The sequence below is a fragment of the Taurulus bubalis genome (genome assembly GCF_910589615.1).
Source record: "Taurulus bubalis genome assembly, chromosome: 1".
NCBI classification, from domain to species: Eukaryota; Metazoa; Chordata; class Actinopteri; order Perciformes; family Cottidae; genus Taurulus; species Taurulus bubalis.
This window is the reverse complement of record NC_136589.1, coordinates 37120262-37143025: the sequence shown is the minus strand read 5'-3', so window position 1 is coordinate 37143025 and position 22764 is coordinate 37120262. Positions and strand designations below refer to the sequence as shown.

Here is a 22764-nt window from a genome sequence, read left to right as displayed (position 1 = left end):
AGCGTAACAATCGACTTTGACTGTTCTTTCATGGGTTATTTACGCATGTGTGTTATCTCAGTGATAAAGACCCAGAAGCTCTGAGAAGTTCAGATGTGAAGGTTATTGATAGATACAGAGGGGGGTTGCGGATGACATAACCTTATACTGTACTTAATGTAAAGGTAATCACATCCCTGAAGGGAAAACTAAATGGCATAGGTGACTTGTGGATGGATATTCACATAGGAGAGGTAGAGAAAAAAGCGCTTTCAATTAGATTCTCTAAGCCAGAACATAACAACAGATGTAAAATGCTCAGAGTCTATCAGAGGTTATCACGGCAGTAATCCAGACATAGTGATAGCCAACTATGGCTGCCTCTGTGTCACTTTGTTGATGAGATCAGGTGTCGAAAACAAAAGGCTGTGTCCCAAACACGGTGCCCTATCCTCTTAAACTGAATTAGATATGTTCATGAAATAATTCTGGTTCATTCTAAAACACAAAGAGGAAGAGAGAAGGATATATAGAGAGATAAGGAGGAGGGGACATGATAACACCGCTATCTCTGTCCTTGTCACACACACACACACACACACACACACACACACACACACACACACACACACACACACACACATGAACACACAACCACACAGATGGATCAATACAAGCTTAAAAGAGGTGCACTCTGGTGAGCGAGGTCATCGTTGCTCTGTCCTTCAACCCCTGCACAAACAAAGACATCAGAGTGCACTTTATTTGGCAATGGGCCACACCACACAACCCAGAAGACCTTGCAACCACAGTGTTTATCCCCAGTGAATAATTATTCCGTCCAGTTGGAGTGCCTCATATATGAGCATTTCAACACCCGAAACTGTCCCTGGTAACATATTAATTATATAACATTTATGCTGAGCTTTCGTACAGAATGAATGAAACAAACTAAACATAAAAAGATACCCCTTGAGTTAAGAGTTTGTGTCCTTGGGTATTTGTACACAGTCAACAACTCTACATGCAGGAAAGTACAATCCTATTATGAGCTTAAATGAACACAATGGCCAGCACCACAGAGAACGGGGAAATGTAACTTAGGTAGAACATACAGTTTTTCAATAAACTTCCAATCCTCTCTTTCCAAGCCGATAAACTAGAAGGAGAGTATAAATTAAAACATACATAATTCATAGAGTATTTAAATAATTTAAATAGGTTGTAAAAATAAATCATTACCGTATTTTCCTTACCCATTCATTATTTCCCTGATTTATATTGTCAACTCCAACTTTTCCTTTTTTAATGATGTTCTTATTTTTAACACATTCATCATTTCATTTTCCATTTTCTCTAATTCAACATATTTTTCTTCACTTAAAGCGACAGTTGCGTCTCTAAGCCTCGAGCAGAATGGGAGTTAAGTTGTCAGTCCATCATTCTTACTTTCACAATTTAATTGCTTTGTTGGAGCAAAAAGGGCGACGCAAATCCACCCTCAAATACTAACTTTAATGCTTAAAGATGTCTTTTGATCTGGGAACAAATTGTGAGTGGTGCTAAAAATAAGGATAAACAGCATTAGCTTCCATTGAGATTCCAGAAGTAAAACACTCTGTCAGCACTCATAAGTGTATTTAAAGATGCATCTTTGAATAAAGCGCCACTACTGTAAATAAACATATTAGTGTTGCCAGTGAGTGGTAGTGGAACTACTTTCTTTTTAAATTACTTTGTTCTCATCCGCACCCGTCAATCAATCAGTGGCGAAGTCCACAAACGTGTTATCCTCGCTATCAATATAAACTGCTGAAATTTTAATCAGTTTAGATTGATTTGACTGCTTGTGTTAATGAAAAGATAGAAATGTGCTGTAATATAGAACATTTAGGATACAATACATTGAGATGCATCGAGAAATTGCATTTGAATGCAAGAATCATAACTAAATTGGATTATGGGACATTTAAGATTCACACCTCTGTAACTTGAGTAAATGCAATCAGTTATGTTCCACCATGTTCCATCACTATATTGTCCTTCAGGAAACACAGTGCAGTGTAGCCACGATATATGTAGCGCCTTGAGTAAAGTACTCTTTCTTGCCATCGTTCAGCTATGGGCTATAAATATGTAGGTAGAGAGCTGAAGGAACAGTCACTCCAGGGTGATGTAAAAGTATTCTATTATTACTTAACATAATGTATGCTGATGTGGGGAAAAAAAGTCGACAGATACAGATGGTTTTTGATCCTAGTTCTCTCATCGTATATTGGTGACAAAAAGATGATTTTTCATTGTTCATATTACATTTCCAAAGAAAATTTCACCAAAACAAAAACAAAACTCTTGCTTGAAGGCATCTAGAAACACCAAATGTATCCATCAAACACCAAGTTCGGCAAAATTAGCACTTGTTTCTATGATTCAACAAGTTTCATTATGTTTAGCAGGAACAAACAGTAGTGTGTAGATGGGGAGGTTGTTGAGCTTGCTGGTCACTTATTTACTACATATTGTCGGACTGGGAAAGGAAGTTTCCGTTAGACACGCCCAGTTTGATGAGGTGATGCTTAAAAAACACATTAATAATAGTATAGAAGTGTACCTTGGTGCCATGGTGTGTATGTCCATTTACTAAGGGTGATACAAATGGAGACATTCTGCACCAAAGTAGTATTGGTTACAGTAATGGTACATGGTAAATGGACCCGTACTTCTATAGCGCTTTTCTAGTCTTCCGACCACTCAAAGCACTTTAACACTACATGACATCATTCACCCATTCACACACTGATGAGAGGAGCTACCATGCAAGGAGCCACATCAGGATTATCAACCATCCATACACCGTAGGCGCAGCTACGGGAGCAATTTGGGGTAAAGTGTCTTGCTCACACCTTTGATTGAAGGATTTCCAAACGTCAAGCATGAACCTTCAAGCTCAAAACTGATGTTGTAACATCTGCTTACAACTACACTGTGTTATGAATAATGTATTGGTACTGTAGCTCCTGCTTTTTTGTTCAATGAGTCAAGAGAATAATTTCAATCTCTGTCAACCTTACTGTTGCATGTAGCATGTGTCTGTTATAGCGTATGTGTCAGGATATTGAACATGGTTGAGGAAACGTGTGAGGCAAACAGTGGGAAGTCCCCATGATCTGAACTGTGGTAAAGTGAACTACTGTGCTGAATGTTTATTTTCTGGAAAGGAAGTTTAGTCCAGCCTGTCCAAAGGAGCGTATAAAAAACGCTGACAGAAAACAGAGACCTAACTGCGTCACTGCTGTGATTCACAGCATTCCTCCGAAATGAACATGAAAGGGGGAAAAAGCAGGTTTATTCACATGGTCACACATTCATACAAAGTAATGCGTGAATAATCACTTGTCACAATCTCTCACGCACACAAACAGACATGCAACTAAAGTTCTCAATCCTTCCATATTTGACAAAAGAGCTTTCTCCCAAGTGACAAAGAACATGCTTCACTTTACGATGCCAAATCATTCACTGTCCACTGTTTACATAACGGCTATGCAGCAGCAAGCTGCAACGCACCACATCGCTAATCAAGCCATTATCTACATGACTACTGTCCAACAGTGTCTGAATGCATGTTTAACAAAACAATTAGGAGATGGTGAGCTGGAACTTGTTATAAAGCTGAATAAAGCCGAGCGGAGCTGCAGATTCATGAGATAATTCTCTGGAAGTAGCTAATGAGTGAGCCATGTCGCTTCATTCTCATCTCTGTTGAGAGTTGCATCAGTACAGGATGAGATTTGTTCCGATTTATTGCTGTTTAAAGAGAGACAATTGTACTGATACTGAACTATTATTTTTGTAATTTGTGGCTTGAAAAAACTATTAAAGGAATTTGTTTCTATTCCTAGGATATATTGATTTAATAGTAAATTTGTAGTATTCAGCTGTTAAAAAAAGATATATATATATATATATATATATATATATAAAGTTGATACTGAATGTATTATGTTCAGTGACAATAGTTGAATTGCTTACCGCCAAAATATCTGAGCTTTTTTATGGTTATGTTTAGAGGCCGGCAGCACTCAGCGGTTTAATACAGAGAAAAGTCTGCAGTGACGTCGCGTGAGACAATGTGTTTATTAACATGCAACATGGGAAAAGGCTGGAAGCACTGTGAGACTCATGTTGTTCGATTTCTCCAGTGCCTTCAACACCATCCAGCCTTTGCTTCTGAGGGACGAGCTGGAGCAGACCAGGGTGGACCACCACCTCACTGCATGGATCCTGGAATACCTCACCAACCGTCCACAGTATGTGCGAATACGGGAGTGTGAGTCAGACCGGGTGTCCTGCAGCACGGGGGCCCCACAAGGAACCGTTCTGGCTCCATTCCTCTTCTCCATATACACCTCAGACTTCAAATACAACTCTGATAACTGCCACATACACAAGTTCTCTGATGACGCTGCAATCGTCGGCCTCATTTCCGCCGACGATGACAGCGAATACAGGGAACTAAATCAGGACTTCATAGGATGGTGCCAGACTTAACTCTGGTAAAACCAAAGAGCTGGTGGTGGACTTCCGCCCGGGTAAACGGTCTCCTCCGGTACCAGTGAACATCCAGGGAATGGACATTGACATTGTGAAATCTTACAAGTACCGGGGTGTTCACTTGAACAATAAACTGGACTGGACTGACCACATTCATGCACTAAATAAAAAGAGATTCACTCTTTTTATCAAACAAAGCAGACTCTTTCTGCTGAGGAGACTGAACAGCATCACGACAGCTGACAGGAATTAGACTGAACAAGCTGGTAAGGAAGGCTAGCAGTGTGCTGGGGTGTCCTCTGGATTCTGTGGAGGTGGTGGAAGACAGGAGGATGATGGCAAAGCTCTCATCCCTGATGAACAACACCTCCCACCCCATGCAGGACACTTTGGCAGCTCTGCACAGCTCCTTCAGCCACCGGCTGATTCATCCCCGGCGTGTGAAGGAGAGGTACCGCAAGTCCTTCCTTCCTGCTGCTGTCAGGCTGCACAACCAACTGAGCTCGCAGTAGACCACAAAAACCCTTCGATCACTTTGGTCACTTTAATTACTTTCAACTGGTGCAATATAAATACATTTTAAATATTGTCTTATTCTGTCTGTATATATAATACTGATATTGTTCATTATTTACTGTTCCTTTATATTTATATTACTTGTTTTATATTTTATTTTACTATGTGTCTCTTGTGTGCACTTGTGTCTGCTGCTGTAATCCTGCAATTTCCCCCACTGTGGGACTATAAAAGTATTATCATATTTTATCTTATCTTAACCAAAACATCAATCTTTCCCTTCCCTTAACCAAAGTGCTTTTGTTGCTTAAACATAGCCACAAACTGGATTTAAGATGCGATCACCTGATCTCTTCTGGTGTCAGAGTCCTGCTGTTTTTACGTACTACATCCACTCCGACTACCTCAGATACATAAATTCTGCAATTCACTCACAGTCTCTGAACAAAATCAAGACTTTCACCACAACATCATTTGTATCTTATTTTCATCCAAGTTCGGGTCATGCAAGATCACCCAGAGCTCATTCCTTTCTGGCACTCAAATTGGCTTTCATAGCACTGGAAGGCTCAGTAAACATAAACATTGCTTAGATCCATCCATGCATTCTTTCTGGCTTTATCCATCTCCTGCTTTAGCAAGAAAAGCCAATTTGGCCTCCATCGTCTTTCACATTGGATAGGACAGAGGCTGTGGGCCACAGAAGGTATTTGAATGCATTATATCTAAGGTCTGTGACTCCCACTACGACCAAAATGACTGGGTTAGCTGGAGATGAATGAGGTGAGATGATAGATAGCTGAATGGAAAGAAACGCACATGCAGCACTCACACACACACACACACACACACACACACACACACACACACACAAACAAACACACAGATTGCTGTTGGGCATCACACATGAGTACACACATTCAGTTTACAAAACACTACAGGATGCGCACAGCCTATTTTCCGCAATCTCACACAGTGTGGCCAAATATGTTCTCTCTCTGCTCAAACAGACACTGAGAAATAGTCACACATTTCTGATCTATCTCTACATCTACTTGGGGTAATACCCTGAGGACAAACATTCAGCAGGGTGCAGGGTAGAGGTGGGATGGAGTCGCAGGGGGGGTTGGAGGAAGGATGGATATAAACAACCAGATTAAAGAGACAATCTGCACCATACATCTGCAATATTATCTGCTGCAGGCGCAGGAAGGGGAAGGCTTGTGAGCTGGACTGGCACCAAGAAAGCCTGTGTGACGTCCCTGTTCTCATCTCCACCGTATAAGCTCAACTATAGGATAAAAGCCTATCATTTAGGTCTTTGTAATCAATCTTCAGAGTCGCAATACACTTAGCTCAATAATGTCCTTCTGAGGTAGGCAAAGAGAGAGAAAATAATCAGTGGAGAAGCCCCTTGCTGCAGAACGAAAATGCACCACTTTGACATATACGCTTTTTTGATGTCCGGCAAGTACAAAAATAATATTTCAAAGTGATTTGCCCCATTGTGTGCAGCTATTGCAGGGTATTGCTTGGTCTGAAGGAAAAATCCATTACTGTTCAGTACAAGCAGCTGCTTGTCAATACCTGCATGTGTTGTATGTCTGTGAACGAGTTGCATGTGTGCAGGTATTTCATATCAGAGAATGTGTATCTTCTATGTTTTTAGTATGTGCATATGCACCGATGCACCAACTGAAGGGTGTCTTTCGGCACCTGTGGGGTTTAGAAAACTGTAAAGTATGCGAACTGAGACAGTTACCTCTGAAAACAACATAGTACCTGATGTGGAGCAAAGGGGAAGGAAAACGGAAAAAGAAAACAAAAAGATCGGTTGAGAGGAATGTAATTAGTCCAAGCGAGATTCATTTGAGCCGGGCAATTACCCCTCTAATCATCAGGTAGTAGAGGAGGCGGTGGGGTGAAGGGAGGGAGGAGGGGAACAGAGCTCGGAGGGAGAAAAGAAACAGCAAAAAGGCATAATCAGTAGTGTATCCACGCTGTAAATCACAGCAAGAAAATGAAAGACAAAAATCACATTTTCCACTTAAAAAAGTTGTAGCAGTCAGCATTGGGCTGAATTACACACAAAATGACCACATGAAAATATAAAAACACCCCAAAACCAGCCATAACTCACCAACAGCACTAAGAAGAAACAGCACGTTATTAATGGTTGAAATTAAAATCTGAGCTGCTGTCACCCACAGACTGAAATCAGGAACAACCACCTCTGTTTTATATTACAGAAGCTCTTCTGACAAAGCTACTGGTGCTCCATCTGGCTCGTTTACTCCTTAGACGTACAAGAGATGTAACTCAGGTGGCAACTCATGACAGAGCTTCAGCCAGCTATTGTATGTGGAAATAACAATTTCATTCAACTATGTTTAACTGGTAATGATCCCACCAATACTTTAAGAAAGATAAAAACAAATTGATTTTCAAAGTAGTTGGCTACTCACATGCAAAACATTTAACTTAGCCAGCTGAAAGATTGCTAATTTAATTGTTGTTAATTTGCTGAAGAAAACCTGGGAGATTAGTGGAACAAACTAGAATTACTGCCATGCGGCCGTATGCCTCCGCCAGTCAGTAAAGTTGCATTAACATCCATGTTGTTCCAAAATGCCATTACTTCATCATTCAGCTATCAAGCTCCTCCAGCTTCCAGTCTCCATCAGGGAGGCAGACACACTCACCACATTTAAAAGTAGGCTTTCCTTTTTGATAACGTATATAGGGCTAGCACAGGTTTGCCTTGTAATAATGCCTTCTAATCTATACACTGTTAAAATTAAAGTGGTAATATTTGTAACCATATTTGGTCTCACTCAAGGTTTTAAGAGGAATTTCATTAATTATTAATGACAGTTTTAGTGCAAATAAGTAAGCATGAAGATAGTTCTCCTGAATGTAATAGTAAAGTATAGATAGTAGAAGAGTAAGTCTAGTCTGTCATTTTCAATTGATAAACAGTGTGCAGTATCATTATGTTTTCAGTCATTATCTGAGCTCATCATCATCTTTATTGTAATTCATGAGATGCATGTGGTCGTATTTGTTCCGTAGCCAGCTAATCTAAAAGCCAAACCAATAACAGTATTGTACTGTTGCCCCCAAATGAATCATCTCCGATAAATAGCTCAATAGCAGTGGTGACAAATGGCCTCCAACCTCAGAAAAGAGAGACAGTGAATCGGGTAATGGCATCTAATGGGCTGTTCTTGAAAGGCAGCCAGTGCCTGGAAGATTTGCTCCCTGACTACTGACAGTAACCAAAGAGTTCAATTTGGGCCCCTGTGAATCTCAGTTTGATGATATCTGTCCTCATCGCCATTGCTGTAGCTCTTTCCTTCTTTCGTTAAAGCATTTATGTCTTCATTCACTGTTCTCTTTGTTGTTATTTCTATGCACATGTTATACTTTACTATGAGGACCAAGAGCTACCTATACATGTATTTATTTTTCAGGTAATGTTACCTCTTATCTGCCAATTTTAAATATTTGTTAACATTTTGTATAATACAATCATTGTTATATTTTAGAGAGCCATAGCCAGGACTGCATTGTTCTATATATATACACATACATGCAAATTAAATTAAATTGAGCGGTAAACTTGAGAATAACCTGTAATTCAACTTAATTTCATGCAAGTGCATTTTATATTTGATTTTTTTACGTATGGACTGAAAAACAGCTCTGGAGTAAAAACAAGCACCAAAACACTGAATATTGCAAAAAACAAAAGTGCACATATCCACATACAAACAAAGACACTGCCCCTGAATCTCAAAACTTCTGTCCTGCACAAACACATATTTTCACAAAAAATTCACAATGAATGAATTCCGGCTGAAGATAGCACTATGAATTGAGCATCACATAAAACAGCCCCGTCTCAAGGTCTGATTCACAAAGGACGCTGCAGATGTTAAAGCGCAAACACACCCATAATGTTGCCCTCTCATTGCAACTATCCAAGTGGCAAAGAATACAATGTGCTTTTGCGCCAAGAACACGGTAGCCAGAACAATGGAAGGGAGAAAAAGAAAAATTGAATTTTCAAACCAAGGTCCTGAAGGACAGGTGCAGAACATTCCTCAAATATATTATTTGTGCAGGTTTATGGGCCATACAGTCCATACAGTCCTTTAATGAATTCACCTATCTGAAAACTGGAGCAAAGTGAGGAGACAAGGGTAAAGATACCTGAGTCATTACTGCTACTGGAAACATGTAGCCCTGCACTTTGAACACACATGGCAGCCCTTTGTGTAAGCCAGGAGACACAAAAACTCTCACATAAACACACACACACACACACACACACACACACACACACACACAACACACACACACACACACACACACACACACACACACACACACACACACACACACACACACACACACACACACTCTTAACAGAGTTGGCAACTGGGCAGACTAACATAAGGCCATTTAAGGCTGGAGGCTTGCCTGGATAAGATGGCAAAACACTTAAAGCCTTTGAAAGCTGGGCTATAAGGAGGGACCACTGTAGCATATTTAGATTTGAGTAACAGCCTATTGACAAATTTCCCCTTGGGGATTACTAAAGTATCTATCTATCTATCTCTATCTATTTCATTCAGTGCTGTATTCAGGCGCCTGTCAGGGAATACAAGGAGACACACAAACCATCAACTTGTTGCTTTGTATATGAACAATCGGTGTAAGTGGTGGTGCTTGGGTAATCAATGCCTTTTTTGTAAACCTAAGAAAAAGGGGTATTGTTTTTCTTATTTGGCAAGAGGTTTGAATCAAATTACTATCTGGCACATTCAGCATGAAATTAAACATAGATTTGTGAAATAAGTGACACATTTTGAATCGACCGTTCACCAAACCCATCCTCTGGATGATTGTCCAATCACAGCTCCCGCCAAACTCGATCGTAGCCACGTTTAACAAACACATAATAATACAAATAAACACACACTAATAATAAAAGATACATTTCACCAGTTCTTCTTACTTATTAAATATGCCAATTATGCATGCAAACAGGGTTATGTTAGCGAGCAAGTAAATCCGCCACCCTTACCACTGTGAACCGGAATGGAAAGTTTGACAGCGCATAGCAACAGTAACCAAAGGGGGGTGGGGCTGAGCAAACCGTAAATTGTTGAAAGAGCACAATAGTGATCATGTGACCAAAATAGTAACGGGCAAACTGTTTCCAAACCCACATAAGTCACAGGATCAAAGGCGTAAATAGACATTTTCCCTGTCTTTACAGCCTTTCCTCAGTCTCTCTTTACTCTCTTTGCACTCAAACACTCTTCTCCGCCATCCCTCTATCCTTCCCGATGTGAAGTGGGATGTCTCTCCCTCCATCTGCATGTGTTAGGGGTTGTACTGGTGTGTCAGTAATGACAATGTCCCAGTGTTCCTCTCTGCCAATTAGCCCGGCCGTAATTACACAGACACATATGGAGCTGTCAATCACCCGGCTCCTCCACACAGGAACTCACCCACCCATCAGAGTGAGCGAGAGAAGCAGAGAGACAGCGACAGAGAGAGAGAACGAGGGTTTCCAACCGCTAGCTCTATACCACTCCAAACGACCACACACTGTGCCAATAAGTAGCATGAAAAGAGTTTAATCAATTACTGTGCGGCAATCCCACAGCTCACAGGAAAATGCCATGAAACAGTATTAGAGCGGTGCGACAGCAACCTATTTTGGTTTCCAGCTTCATTTGTTGAGCAGTTACACTTTCTCATTTACTGAGTTAACACAAAGTGAGTTGTGTGTTGTAATATATGCATTAATAAACTGTCTTTAGAGTTAGTTCAAAATATTTTAAAATTATAAAGATAAATATTTGGAGGATATTTAAATCAATCCCAAACTGAGAACATACAATGTTGTTGCAAAAGTACCATTCATGTCACCCTTAAAGGATAATGCTGGTGATATTCTATTTGGTTGTGATTGTAAAAAAAAAACACCATGACAAAGACAGAAATCAACAATGTATTTATCCTACTATCAAGTGCCTGTGGAGTGAAAGAGTGTATTGCTCTGTGCTGTAGAGCTCCATTGTTGTCCAAAACCATCAATGAGCCACACTGTTGTGACATGTGACAGGTTCCTTACAATGAACATGGCCAGTATTTAGAGTCAATCCAACATACACGGTCCTGCTGCTGTAAATAGGCACTAGAGAACCAAATGGTATCAATCCACGTCTGAAAATAGTCCATGACAAATCCACTCCTGTTTGAGTAATGTTTGTTAAAAACTGCAGTGCCCAGCTGTTTTGGGAAATGACTTAGTCAATATGTTTGTGACCTGATTTTAAAGATTTGCACCTTCAATAATACAAACGGTCTTGAGGTTGTACAAGTCAATGAAGTCAGAAAGGATTAAAGAGACACCAAAAGCATTGTTGGTTTGGTTGGATGAGGATAAAACAATTAAATGCATTTTAAAGTCTACTGTACATTTCACTTGATCTTGAGTTAAGCTTCCTAACAAGCCTGCTGGGCATCACAACCTGATCTGTGTTGAATGTAAACTATATCATGTGTTTACTGACAAAATATAGGCTCATGCCTATACCACTATTTTTAATAAATAACACCTCAGTACATGTGTATATATATATATATATATATATATATATATATATATATATATATATATATATATATATATATATATATATGCAAATGAAAGTAAGTCAAAGTAACCTGTGATTCAACTTAATGCATTTTTTATTTTGTGCACTTTTAGTGCTTTTTTTATTTATTTATTTTACCTATGGACTTACCCATACAAGACTGAAAAACAGCTGTGGTGTAAAAACAAGCACTAAAACACTGAATATTGCAAAAATTAAAAGTGGACATATTCACATACAAACAATATATATATATATATATATATATATATATATATATATATATATATATATATATATATATATATATATATATATATATATATATATATATATATCAATATAGTTGTGTGTTACATTTTCCTTTACAACGTGAGGAAAGCAATGCTTAAGTCAAGCCTGACATTGCCTTACATATTCAAGAAGGATTCCAGTCACTTCCACACAGTGAGACATACAGCTTATGAATTAAGCGCTGGTATCGGCTGATTTTGGCTGATAACAAAAGCCCAAAAGTATCAGAATCAGCATCAGGACTGACAGGTTGGATCTGCGCATCCTTTCTTGAGACAGAGACAGTGAGGGTATGTTTTGGACATCCAGTAAGTATGAATACACAGACATCCATTCAATACATATATCGCTGAGAGATTCAACCACTTACCACAAAAGCATCTGGCTAGTCTAATTTCTAAATTACTTGATACCTCCTACCCCTAGAACAGACCTCCTCAAACATACAGTTATTTTTCGTGCAATTAAATATTGGAATTCACTACCTCCTCATATTACTCATACTGGTAATAATCTGTCATTCAAACAACAATTAAAGGCGCACCTCAGGACATCAATCACTTGACGTTTTCCTTTGCTTTTTAGTCATCTGATTTAGTCATCTGATCTTGTATAAATTATGGTTGAACTGCATATTATACATACTAGCCCTCAACTGCACTAGGTATCTGACTGTAGTATTTTTATTTTTATTTTTATTCTGTTTGTATTATTTGTAACTGTTTGTTTCACGTTATGTTTTGCACGTTTTTGTATGTATTTTGTCCTTTCTGTGGAACCCTGGAAGATTAGCGGCCGCTAAGGCGTCAGCTAATGGGGATCCAGTAAATAAACTAAACTAAACTAAATCAGATCGTAATCTAAATATTATAATATCTTTGTCATTTTTATAGTTGGGATATAAACATTCTACACTTTGACAAGGTCTCTTGGGTCCTCTAAAGCCATACAATATGTAATTTGCATCAGATGAATAATGAAGGACACTAAAAGCATGTTTCAGATCAATACAGAAACATCTTTAACACATGATACTTAAATCTGCATAACCCACGCATCCATTGGCATTAATGAATCCTTGCCTTCGTGCTTGTAAATTAATGCATGCAAGTCTCAGATAATGGAAGGCCTGATTTCCCCTGAGCATCTCCAACAGAAATAAACAAATGAGAGTTTCATAATAAAGAAGAAACGTGCATGGCACTCAAGTTCTTTGTCAACCTTAAAAAATGCTGTGATTAGTTTATGGTTCTTAAACAACTGCGTCCCCATAATTTATATCCATTATGTGCGAGATATGATTTGACACTTGAATCAACACAAGAGAGAAAGAGCAAGGGAAAGCAAGAGTATTTATTTGTGCATATGTGTGACAAAGTGTGTTTGAATAGTGCAGTTGAGATCTGTGACCCTCATAAATGAATGTTAGTGAAAAGATGGGAGAATAACGATAATAATAATAATAATAATAATAATAGCAATACGAATATATTTCATTCAAATTGCACTTTTATAACAGAGTTGCAAAGTGCTTTGCAAGACAAGAACAATGAATAAAGAGGAAAGAAAAAAAACGTAGGAGTAAGTCCAGGATGAGGTCCAGGGATTGAGGAGGGTGGGAGAAAAATCCAGAAATCAGGGGAGTGTACAGGAGGAGGATGAGGAGATGGAACGGAAAGGAGGGAGGTATGAGGAGGAGGAGATCCAGTGTCCCAGCAGCAACCCTTACTTACCTCTGGGACGTCTTCTTGTACTTGCGCCTGACAGAAAGACAAAACATGTGGATAGTGAGACATCGATTGAAATGTTTCTCTTGTTTACATGTTGGATGTATTATTCTATTTAACATGGAAATTAAATGAAAGACATTGGGCCTCACGTAAGAACCACAATTTCAGAGTTTTTCATATTCACCAAAATCGTCTCATTCTTAAAATGTTCAGCGGATAGTCTGTCTTACTTCACAATGCCTAAATGTAAATTAATTCTGAGTTAAAATATAATACCACACGGAAGTAAACTCAAGTAACTATTATTTTGTTCGCCATAACATCAACAGCATGGTTTGCCAAAAAAGTTTGGGAAAAAATCCCTACGTCCAACAGCTGACTCTGGGTCTTGTGTACGTAAGAATAAGAACATGTTCTTTCGTGAGAGCCAATGAGACACCAGACATTATCCCCAAAAATACAAATAAGCAATCAGGATAATTATACTGCATGAAAAAAAGAAGTAATATTAGTATTATTCAGTTGTGTTCACATTAAAAAATAATGCAAATGCCTACAATCACTTATACAGATGAGGCATTTATGAGAGGCATAATGATATGCAAAAGCACGTGCAGACACACATACACACACTACTTCACCCCCGGACATCCTACCTAATGTACCACACACACACAGTCACATTAACACAAGAACACTGTCACTCACCCTAACATTTGGCCTAAAACACACACACAACTTTATGAAGAGGTGGCTCTAAAAGCGTAATTCATACAAACACACACACACACACACCCACACTTAAAGCACTCATAATAGCAAAGTGGAGGAAAGGATGGACCCACTGCAGTTCCACAACAGACATGGATTAAAATTCCAGTCAGGCAGAATTCATAGCACTTAGTTTGATTTGTTCCTCAAGCTCAATGTAAAAGTGCAAGCTAAGGAAGTTATTCCCTGTAAAAGATATGTTAAGAGCTCCCTCAAGACTAGTAAGAAAAAAAGATTTAATCATTCACTTAGGGCCCATCAAGCTATTAAAATGAAAAAGACATGAAGTGTCACGATGAGATGATTGCCATTTGAAACTCCCAACACTCTCTCAGACAAAGAAAAAGAAGAAGGAGTTTAAAGCTTAAAAGGATAAGGATAACACAATCACAGAAGCGACAGATGAATAAGAATAAATAATAAAATGGGAAACATTTGAGTACGGACATGTCCTATTCTCCTGACCTCTTCTCCCGTCTTTTATTCCACCTTTTGCCCCTCCCCCTCCTCACTGAGCTTGCTTTATGTCCCAATATGTGTGTCGACCACACGGCGCTTCTTCTAATTAGCTGGCTTTAATGCAATGTCCTCGGCATAATGAGGATGTGGGTTGAAAGGGGTCATGGAAATTCCAAGAATTATTGTAATTATAAAGGTCACAGGAAGCAGCATTTCAACCTGTATATTTTTGTGGTGTTTTCAAACAGCTGACTGGATGTCTAACCGCCGTTTGTTTGTTTTGGATTATCTTATTTTATTTTATTCAGTGCCTCACAAATCAGTTGGTTCCACAAAGCGGACACGGCCACCTTGATCCTCCTTTGACCAAATCTAAGATGCCCTTCCTTTAAAGGGAGCTCTCTGTGATGAACTGTTGGTCAAGTGATTAAATAATGTATAGATTTCAATTAATCAGGGGGTGACGCCGAGGTCGTGCATGTCGCAGTGATCTTATTTACCAATGGAAATCAATTGGAATCCATTCACCGATGACAAAAAAATAAACGGGCCTTTTTGTCAGAGGGAAGTAATAAAACACAAGACGCTGGTCATGCCTTGATCAGTGGATGTCACCGGGCTTTAGACTGCATCATTCAAGGCTGAGCAGAGGGAAAACTGTCCAAAGCAAATGCTCTCTCTGTCTATCCATGGATGATTGGTGTCCTCTGTGGAGCACACTGTGCCAGAGAGAGAGCTGTGATAGCCATCCAGCACACACACGTGCACACGTGCACACACACATATCATACAGCTGCCAAACAAATCTCCAAAGATGAGCTGGCAGCACATACAGTAAATGTCACCAACCCGCTAAATATGCATTCAATCTATATCATCCACACGAGCACATGCACAGTCAACCTTTCCCGATTGCACATACACAACCATATACTGCATACTGTCGATTCCCCCTTTTAAAAACACACAACATACATGTGAAGCGTCAACATCTATGGGGGCTGCCTGTCAGTTGGAGCTCCCTCTCTTCTGATGGAGGCTCTTTGTGAGATTAAAGGCTAATGTGATCTCTGACACGCAACAGGAGCCCTCAGAGCTCCGAGCAGACTGCAGCGTTGTCGTGATGAGAAAAGGAAATAAATAAATAAATAAAGGCCGGGCCCCCGTTACATTCATCTGACTCACACTATCCATCAAATATCCCAAAAGACAAATGGTTATGATAGGGAATTCATGACAGTGACCAAATGAAGAGACAATGAAGTCATCCGAGGAAACTAAATGTGGCAGCGGATGATGGTGGAGGGACCCACATATCGGGCTTCTGACACAGGAGAGAGAGAGAGAAACAATGACTAATCATGGAACAATAGAAATGCCATAACGTGAAAATAACAAAAAAAATTGAGTGAGAGGGGAAGGGAGGAAGGCAGATAGATGAACTGCAGCCCCGTGAAAAGGTTCATTCACTCAATTGTCATCTGTGGTGCAGAAGGAAACTGCATTTCATTCAGACCTCCTGCAGTAACATGACATACTGCCGTCTCCTCCCCCTGCTGAGTGAGAGGAGGAGAACTGAAAATGAAAAAAATGAAAATTCCCACTTCAACTTGCATATATGATGTGTGGAGCTCTATCCAAAGGGCGAAAGGTCACAGAGGTGTTGATTGGTTGGTGGGTGTGAGAAAGTAATATTATGGTATAGAGGGTTTCTAAAAAAAACACAGACATTTGAAATGTAAGGCTTGAGGAGGCTTTCATATTATTTAAAGAGAAATAGTGTGGGTGCATAAGACGTAAAAGAGAAACAAAACAAAATAGATACAAATATGAAATTTGCCTTAACCAACAATATGCACATTCAGTCATTCATGTCTTGTCAAATCATAAGTCTACATGGACAGCAGGTGTTAAAAGGGCATCATCATTGTCTCTTTAAAAAATGATGATGCACGGCAGTAAAAAAAGTACTTTGACTTGAATAAACATGCAATAAGGGTGCAATTGTGAGAAACCCTCCCTTAGTTAACACTTCAGCTATAACATTTACTTTCCTCCTTGCTGTCCAGTATTGTAAAGTCATTCAAAATAGTTCAAAGAAGGTAGCTCGGAGCTACTTGACTTGAATAATTGCTCTCTCTCACTCTCTCTCACACACACACAAACTGAAACTTTCACACACACAAAACGCAAGTTACAAATAAACAAAACTCGAGTGAGGTGTAGCTTTTATTATGGCAAAAGGTTTGTCCTGTTTCCTTCCTATATGTTTATATCAGAGTGTACCTGTGAATAAGCTATTACAGATCAAGTTTAAACTCACGTGAAAATATTAAAAGCTTAGAATGAGCACAACAAATTTTCCTCACACAGAGGCATACACATCATTGCAACACACACACACACACACACACACACACACTTGTTGGAAACAGTAAAAGTGGATATACTCACAGTCCACGGAGCCTGAGCCAAATCTTCTCAATCTGTTCCGGCTGCAGGTACTTCAGGGACGTGCTTTCAAACTCCTCGATCTCTTTGGTGGGAGACTCCATGTTCGAGTCTCAAAGAGTTCCAGATGTACCAACAAGAGATCAAACACACACAAAAGTTTAATCCTTCTTAAGTGTGAGCAGTGAGGAAGACGCAGCACCGAGCAGAGAGAGTTTGCAATGTGGTGGAACCCAGGACGTGACCGAGGCTTCCTCTTCTTCATTCACATTTGCACCCACAGCTGCGACAAACCGGACGTCATCTTCCTTTTCCTCTCTTTTCTCCCTTGTTTATGTGAGAGAGAGTGTGTGTGTGACCGAAACTCAGCAACACTCAGTGCAATGCAGTGCTCAAGCAGCTGTGACAGTCGTGAAACAGTATCTCTCTCTCTCTCTCTCTCTCTCTCACTCTCTCTCTCTCTCTCATTCGTTCACTTCTTCCCTGTGTGAGCACAGGGGTCCTGGAGCCATGCCATGCTCTGCCAGCAACAACGGGATGCAGACGACAGGGCAGCACAATCCGGGATTAACGCTCACTGCCGAGCTCACACAAGAGGGAGGGAGGAGAAACACCACCAGTCAAAGAGAGGGAGGAGTCTGGTTGATAATGAGAAACCATGTCCTGCTTCATCCATTGGAAGAAAAGCATTGGGAGTGAGGGAGGAAAACGAGTGGGGATGGAAAGGAACCAGAGGGAGAGACCTTTGAGAGAAGAGAAGATGTGAGTGACCTGGATGACTGTGAGCAAATATCTGGTCAAAGGAAAGATTTGAAACGGGACCTTTTCCTGTCAAGACACTGCAAAACGGACACAGCTTTCCCTTCTCCTTATCCTCTGATTCATAGACACTTTCACATGTACGTGTGCTTATTTCATCAGCACAATAAAGGGAGCAAGTGCAGACTTCGACAGTTGTGTAGATCAGCATTCAAAGGGACGGAAATGTATTCATCGTAATACATTTGCTGTACGACATGTTAAATGCCATGCCAGAGAGGATTAAACGGCGTGCAGACAGGGCATTGACACTGATTTGACTGAGATTACTCTGATCCATTGAGCTCATTCAGGACCGTCCCATATTCAATGCCCCCCCACCCCCAGATATAATATTATTTCTGTATCTAGCTCTCTCTGACACACACACAACAGACTACACCATGTCCTCTACCGTTATAGGCCAAAGTGTCCTTTCTGCCTCATTTGGTCAAATAATGTTTGAGGTTAACAGGCCAGTTTAACATTTTAGACGGTTTCATGATACCTGCAGCAATCACAACGCAACAGGTCCTGATTATGAATGTGTTATATCCAATCCACTATGAAAGGTGTGTCAGTTATTGAATACTGAATATAGTAGATGCTGAGTTCTCTAGCTTCTGCTTTAGAACATTTCTTCATAATGTTCTCATTTATAAAAAGTATGGTTCAGCTTTTTGATAACATCCCCAAATGTTCACTCTTAGTCGAAAGGTAGCAAATCGCGTGCTGATGGCAGACATATTACTATTGAATCCAATCGACTTAAAGATTTGCCCGTAACAATCTGAGAGGAACTCCAAGGAACTACCTCAAAGGCACCAATGTTGTCTCAGACTGAAAAATATGTCAGTAGACACTACAACTTTTATAACCTGCTGCTGCTGCTATCACTACCACTACTAATATTTATACTATACTTCTACTACTACTGATGCTGCTACTGCTGGTGCTAACGCTACAACTGTACCTGGTAGTGCTACTACTACTGCTATTGCTGCTACTACTACTACTACTACCACTACCACTACTACTAGGAGTACTACTCCACTAGTACTACTACTATGACAACAGTATACGAGTTTAGCTTCCAGCTTTACAGCAATGTTTTTTAGATTCAGTTCAGCTTCCAACTCTGCCGTTTGTACATTTAAACTACCAGGTTTGAAATCACTTCAAAGTTCTGCTTTTTCAGCAATGCTTTGCAATTCATTTGAGTTTTCACAAGTATTCACATGCATTTTCTAGTTATCTCTATTTGCTTGTTATTAACTTAACTTAACCTATTAAAAATTTGAAATTGCAGTAACTACTTTGAAAGGTGATATACATTTAAGTCAAACGTTTGATCTGATTGCTATAATAAACCGTTTCATTGTTCCACATTTTTTATAATAATAATAACAATGCATTTTATTTGTAACACACTTTTCATGTAAAAGAATCTCAGTGCCACAGAGCCAATATATAGTAAAATAAATACAAACATAGTTAAAACATATTCAAAAACGCCTTCCTAAATAAAAAGTGTTTTAGGCCAGTCTTACTGAAATGCCAGCTCACTGATGCTGATTTCAACATGTTCTGTTCCTTGTCACTGTGCCTGGGACATTACATTATATTGCTGCATTATATGGTTGAATATATTGTGTAAAAACACCTGGAACTTTTTAAGCCATTCCTGCTGCTTTCTCTCCTTCTTCTCCTTCTTCTTCTTCTTCTTCTTCTTCTTCTTCTTCTTATAGCTCCTTGCTCACTGGACGTCTAGTAGAAACCAATTAGTCTTATCTTTTTCTGCAAGTCCAAAACTTGCAAGGATGATTTAGCCCAGACCCCCCTTTCTTTGAGCCCCCTACCATACTCTTAGGTCTTTCAATTACTTGATGCAGGATGCAGGGATAATGCAAGGGTGGCACCTCAAAGAGGCCCCTGCTTTCATCTGCTGAGATGGGTCCTCTGCTAGGAGGGAGCAGAGAGGTCTGCCTGAGTGCCATGAAGCCTGCTGATGTTCTCTTCAAAGGCACACTTATCTATGTCTCTTTCTCCCTCTATCTTTGCCTTTCAGTTTATTTCTCTTTATGGCTGTCCTTCTTCAATCCACTGTTTATTGCTGTGTTTTTCTCAGTTTTACTGGAGGTATGTATGCCGGGCCCCAGGAGATCTCAAGCCACAGCTAGAGTTGACAGGTCAACTTGAGGGGAATCCACAACAGTAGCTTCACATTTCACTGCTTGCTGTTCACAGGTTTACACCCCAGGGACCTGATGTCCTGTGTCCTCTGTATGTGTAAATGTGACACTGAACAAGGTTGAGCCTAGGGACAAAGGTTCTGTCAAAAGCATTGCAAGGACTAAGAAGGTCAATGTAAGCTGCATTGCATTCTGAATCTAGTGTTTAAGCAGATGCATAATGATACACAGAAAGTGCCGTCTGAAAAAGAAGTACGAAGAAGTTAACCGACTTGGTTAGAAGTTTGCAAGATTCAGATGATCTGGGTGTGGGAAGAGAAGAAGACATTTGCTCACTAAAGGCAGATTTGTCCAATTACCTCCACTACCTCCACACAAGAACATGACAAGGTTGTTTTTTTTCCCCTTACATGTCAAAACTAAATAATAAACAATTTCAGACAAATACGTTATGGTTAATGAATGGTTAAGGTGTAAGTGAGCTTCAACTGAAGTGTGTTGGATGGTCAACCAGCATCTGTAATCCCTTCCCCAAAGCCTTTACGACATTATAATTGGGGGTGGGGGGTGGTCTGACAATAACTATAACTTCCCGAAGCAACAATCTGATTTTCACACTCACTTGACGCAGCGATGGCCCGGGCCAATATGAGCTATTAAAGTCAAACATGTTATGGGGGGAGAATTAATCCTTGTTTGCTTGTTAAAGAAGCTGATAGAAATAGGTTATGTATCACTCATTGCTTCCAATGGGGCTCTCTGTCACATTTGACAACTCTCATTATAAGATGTTTGATTATCACAGAGCAATGCACTCTCATATTATTAAAGGTTAAACAGAAAATATGTATAACATCCCACATTACCTACAAACAAGGTATCTGATGCATACAATAGCAGGAAGAGAATGCAGTCTTGTTGAAAGATGTGGCCCTGAGCCTTTGCACTGAAATCTCAGGGAATATTTAAATGCCATTGCCAGCTGATGAATGAAACACCTTGCGCACTGTGGCAATGTGACTAGTTCTGACCACTGGATGGGGAGAGGGTCAATACAACAATGTTCATGCAAGCATGCAATTAAATATTAGGAATACATGGAGGTATTTTGCTTGTTCCCTTTATTTCTAAATGATATGTTGTTGTTGCAGAGGAATCTGAGGCACTCTGAAAGACATATTCTAACAGATAGATGTCACAAAGCAATGCAACATTCTTCATGTAGTCAAACAGCAGAATGTGAGTAAAAGCTTTGCCTTCTGGGGAGGGGAGCTATATGTATGAATGGGTTTCACAAATGTAGCACCCATGTTGTTCTATTTCAAGACTGATGAAACAACACGAGAGCAAAAAGGTATTGTGTCCCCTTACATAATGATCATCATATGTCCCTGATGAACTACTATCAACTGCTCACAAAAAATGCTAATGCATCAAGTCTTGGGAGAGTTAATTATTCGTATGACTATGACAGAGAGACTTTCCATTCTGCTGAGGTATCCTTGTCACCGTGTTCAGGCTCCCTCAAAGCTCACACATGGAAATCAAGACATTAACAGCCGCGGCCATTTGGAGGAACATGAAAAATTCAGATCTCATTTAAATTTCCAGGCAAGCCGATAAGGATATCTATGTATCAAAATAGCGATCGCCTTTGCGGTAATGACCACATTTTGGTGATGATCATCTATCACAAGATACTGTATTTTTTTCCATCTATTACTAATTTCTCCTTCTGGATTGGATGTTGTGGAGATGGAGGGATGGATGGGAGAAATTGGGGGCACGCAGCCATACAGCTATATTTATTTGCAGAGTGATGGAGGTGAAAGAAATACCTTAGAGAAGAAACTTCCTATTGCTTCATCTCCAAGAGGTATTACTATAGGTCAAAGGTGATCATACAACAGCGCAAATGAGGGCCGAGGTGAAGAGGGAGGAAATCAGGCTCGAGCATTTGAGTAGCACGGTGACAGCTATCATGAAAATAGGCTTTCTTTGTAGTTGCAAACTGTTACCACAGCATGAATTATGTTTCTTTTACTGTAATATAATAATCATTTTCCAGCACGTATGTTAGACTACAATATGTGGCATGCAAACACAAGGAAGGAAACGTTCAGGCTAAACAGCATTTGTATTCACTTTTCAGTGGCATTAAAGAGTTTAGCCACACAGCTGTATTGATGGTCTGTTGGTCGGTTGTGGAGACGTTATTCAATCTCCAACCACTCACCAGAAACTGATTATGACACAGGCATTGCCTAAGAGAAAACATTAACGTGTTGTTTCTGTCTTCTGTCACTTTTTAAAAACACCCAACTTTTACCCATCAGGTAGATT

General features: G+C 39.8%; 1 protein-coding gene across 1 annotated transcript in view; it reads right to left on the bottom strand.

Annotated features, from left to right (window-relative positions):
• pde1cb (phosphodiesterase 1C, calmodulin-dependent b) overlaps window positions 1-22764 on the bottom strand; it is a gene marked incomplete at both ends in the record, with an annotated part of 82854 nt that overhangs the window by 34173 nt on the left and 25917 nt on the right. The window contains one exon of the mRNA XM_079237644.1: window positions 13754-13780. Coding sequence (XP_079093770.1) covers window positions 13754-13780 — 27 coding nt within the window. The remainder of the gene's footprint in view (window positions 1-13753; window positions 13781-22764) is intronic.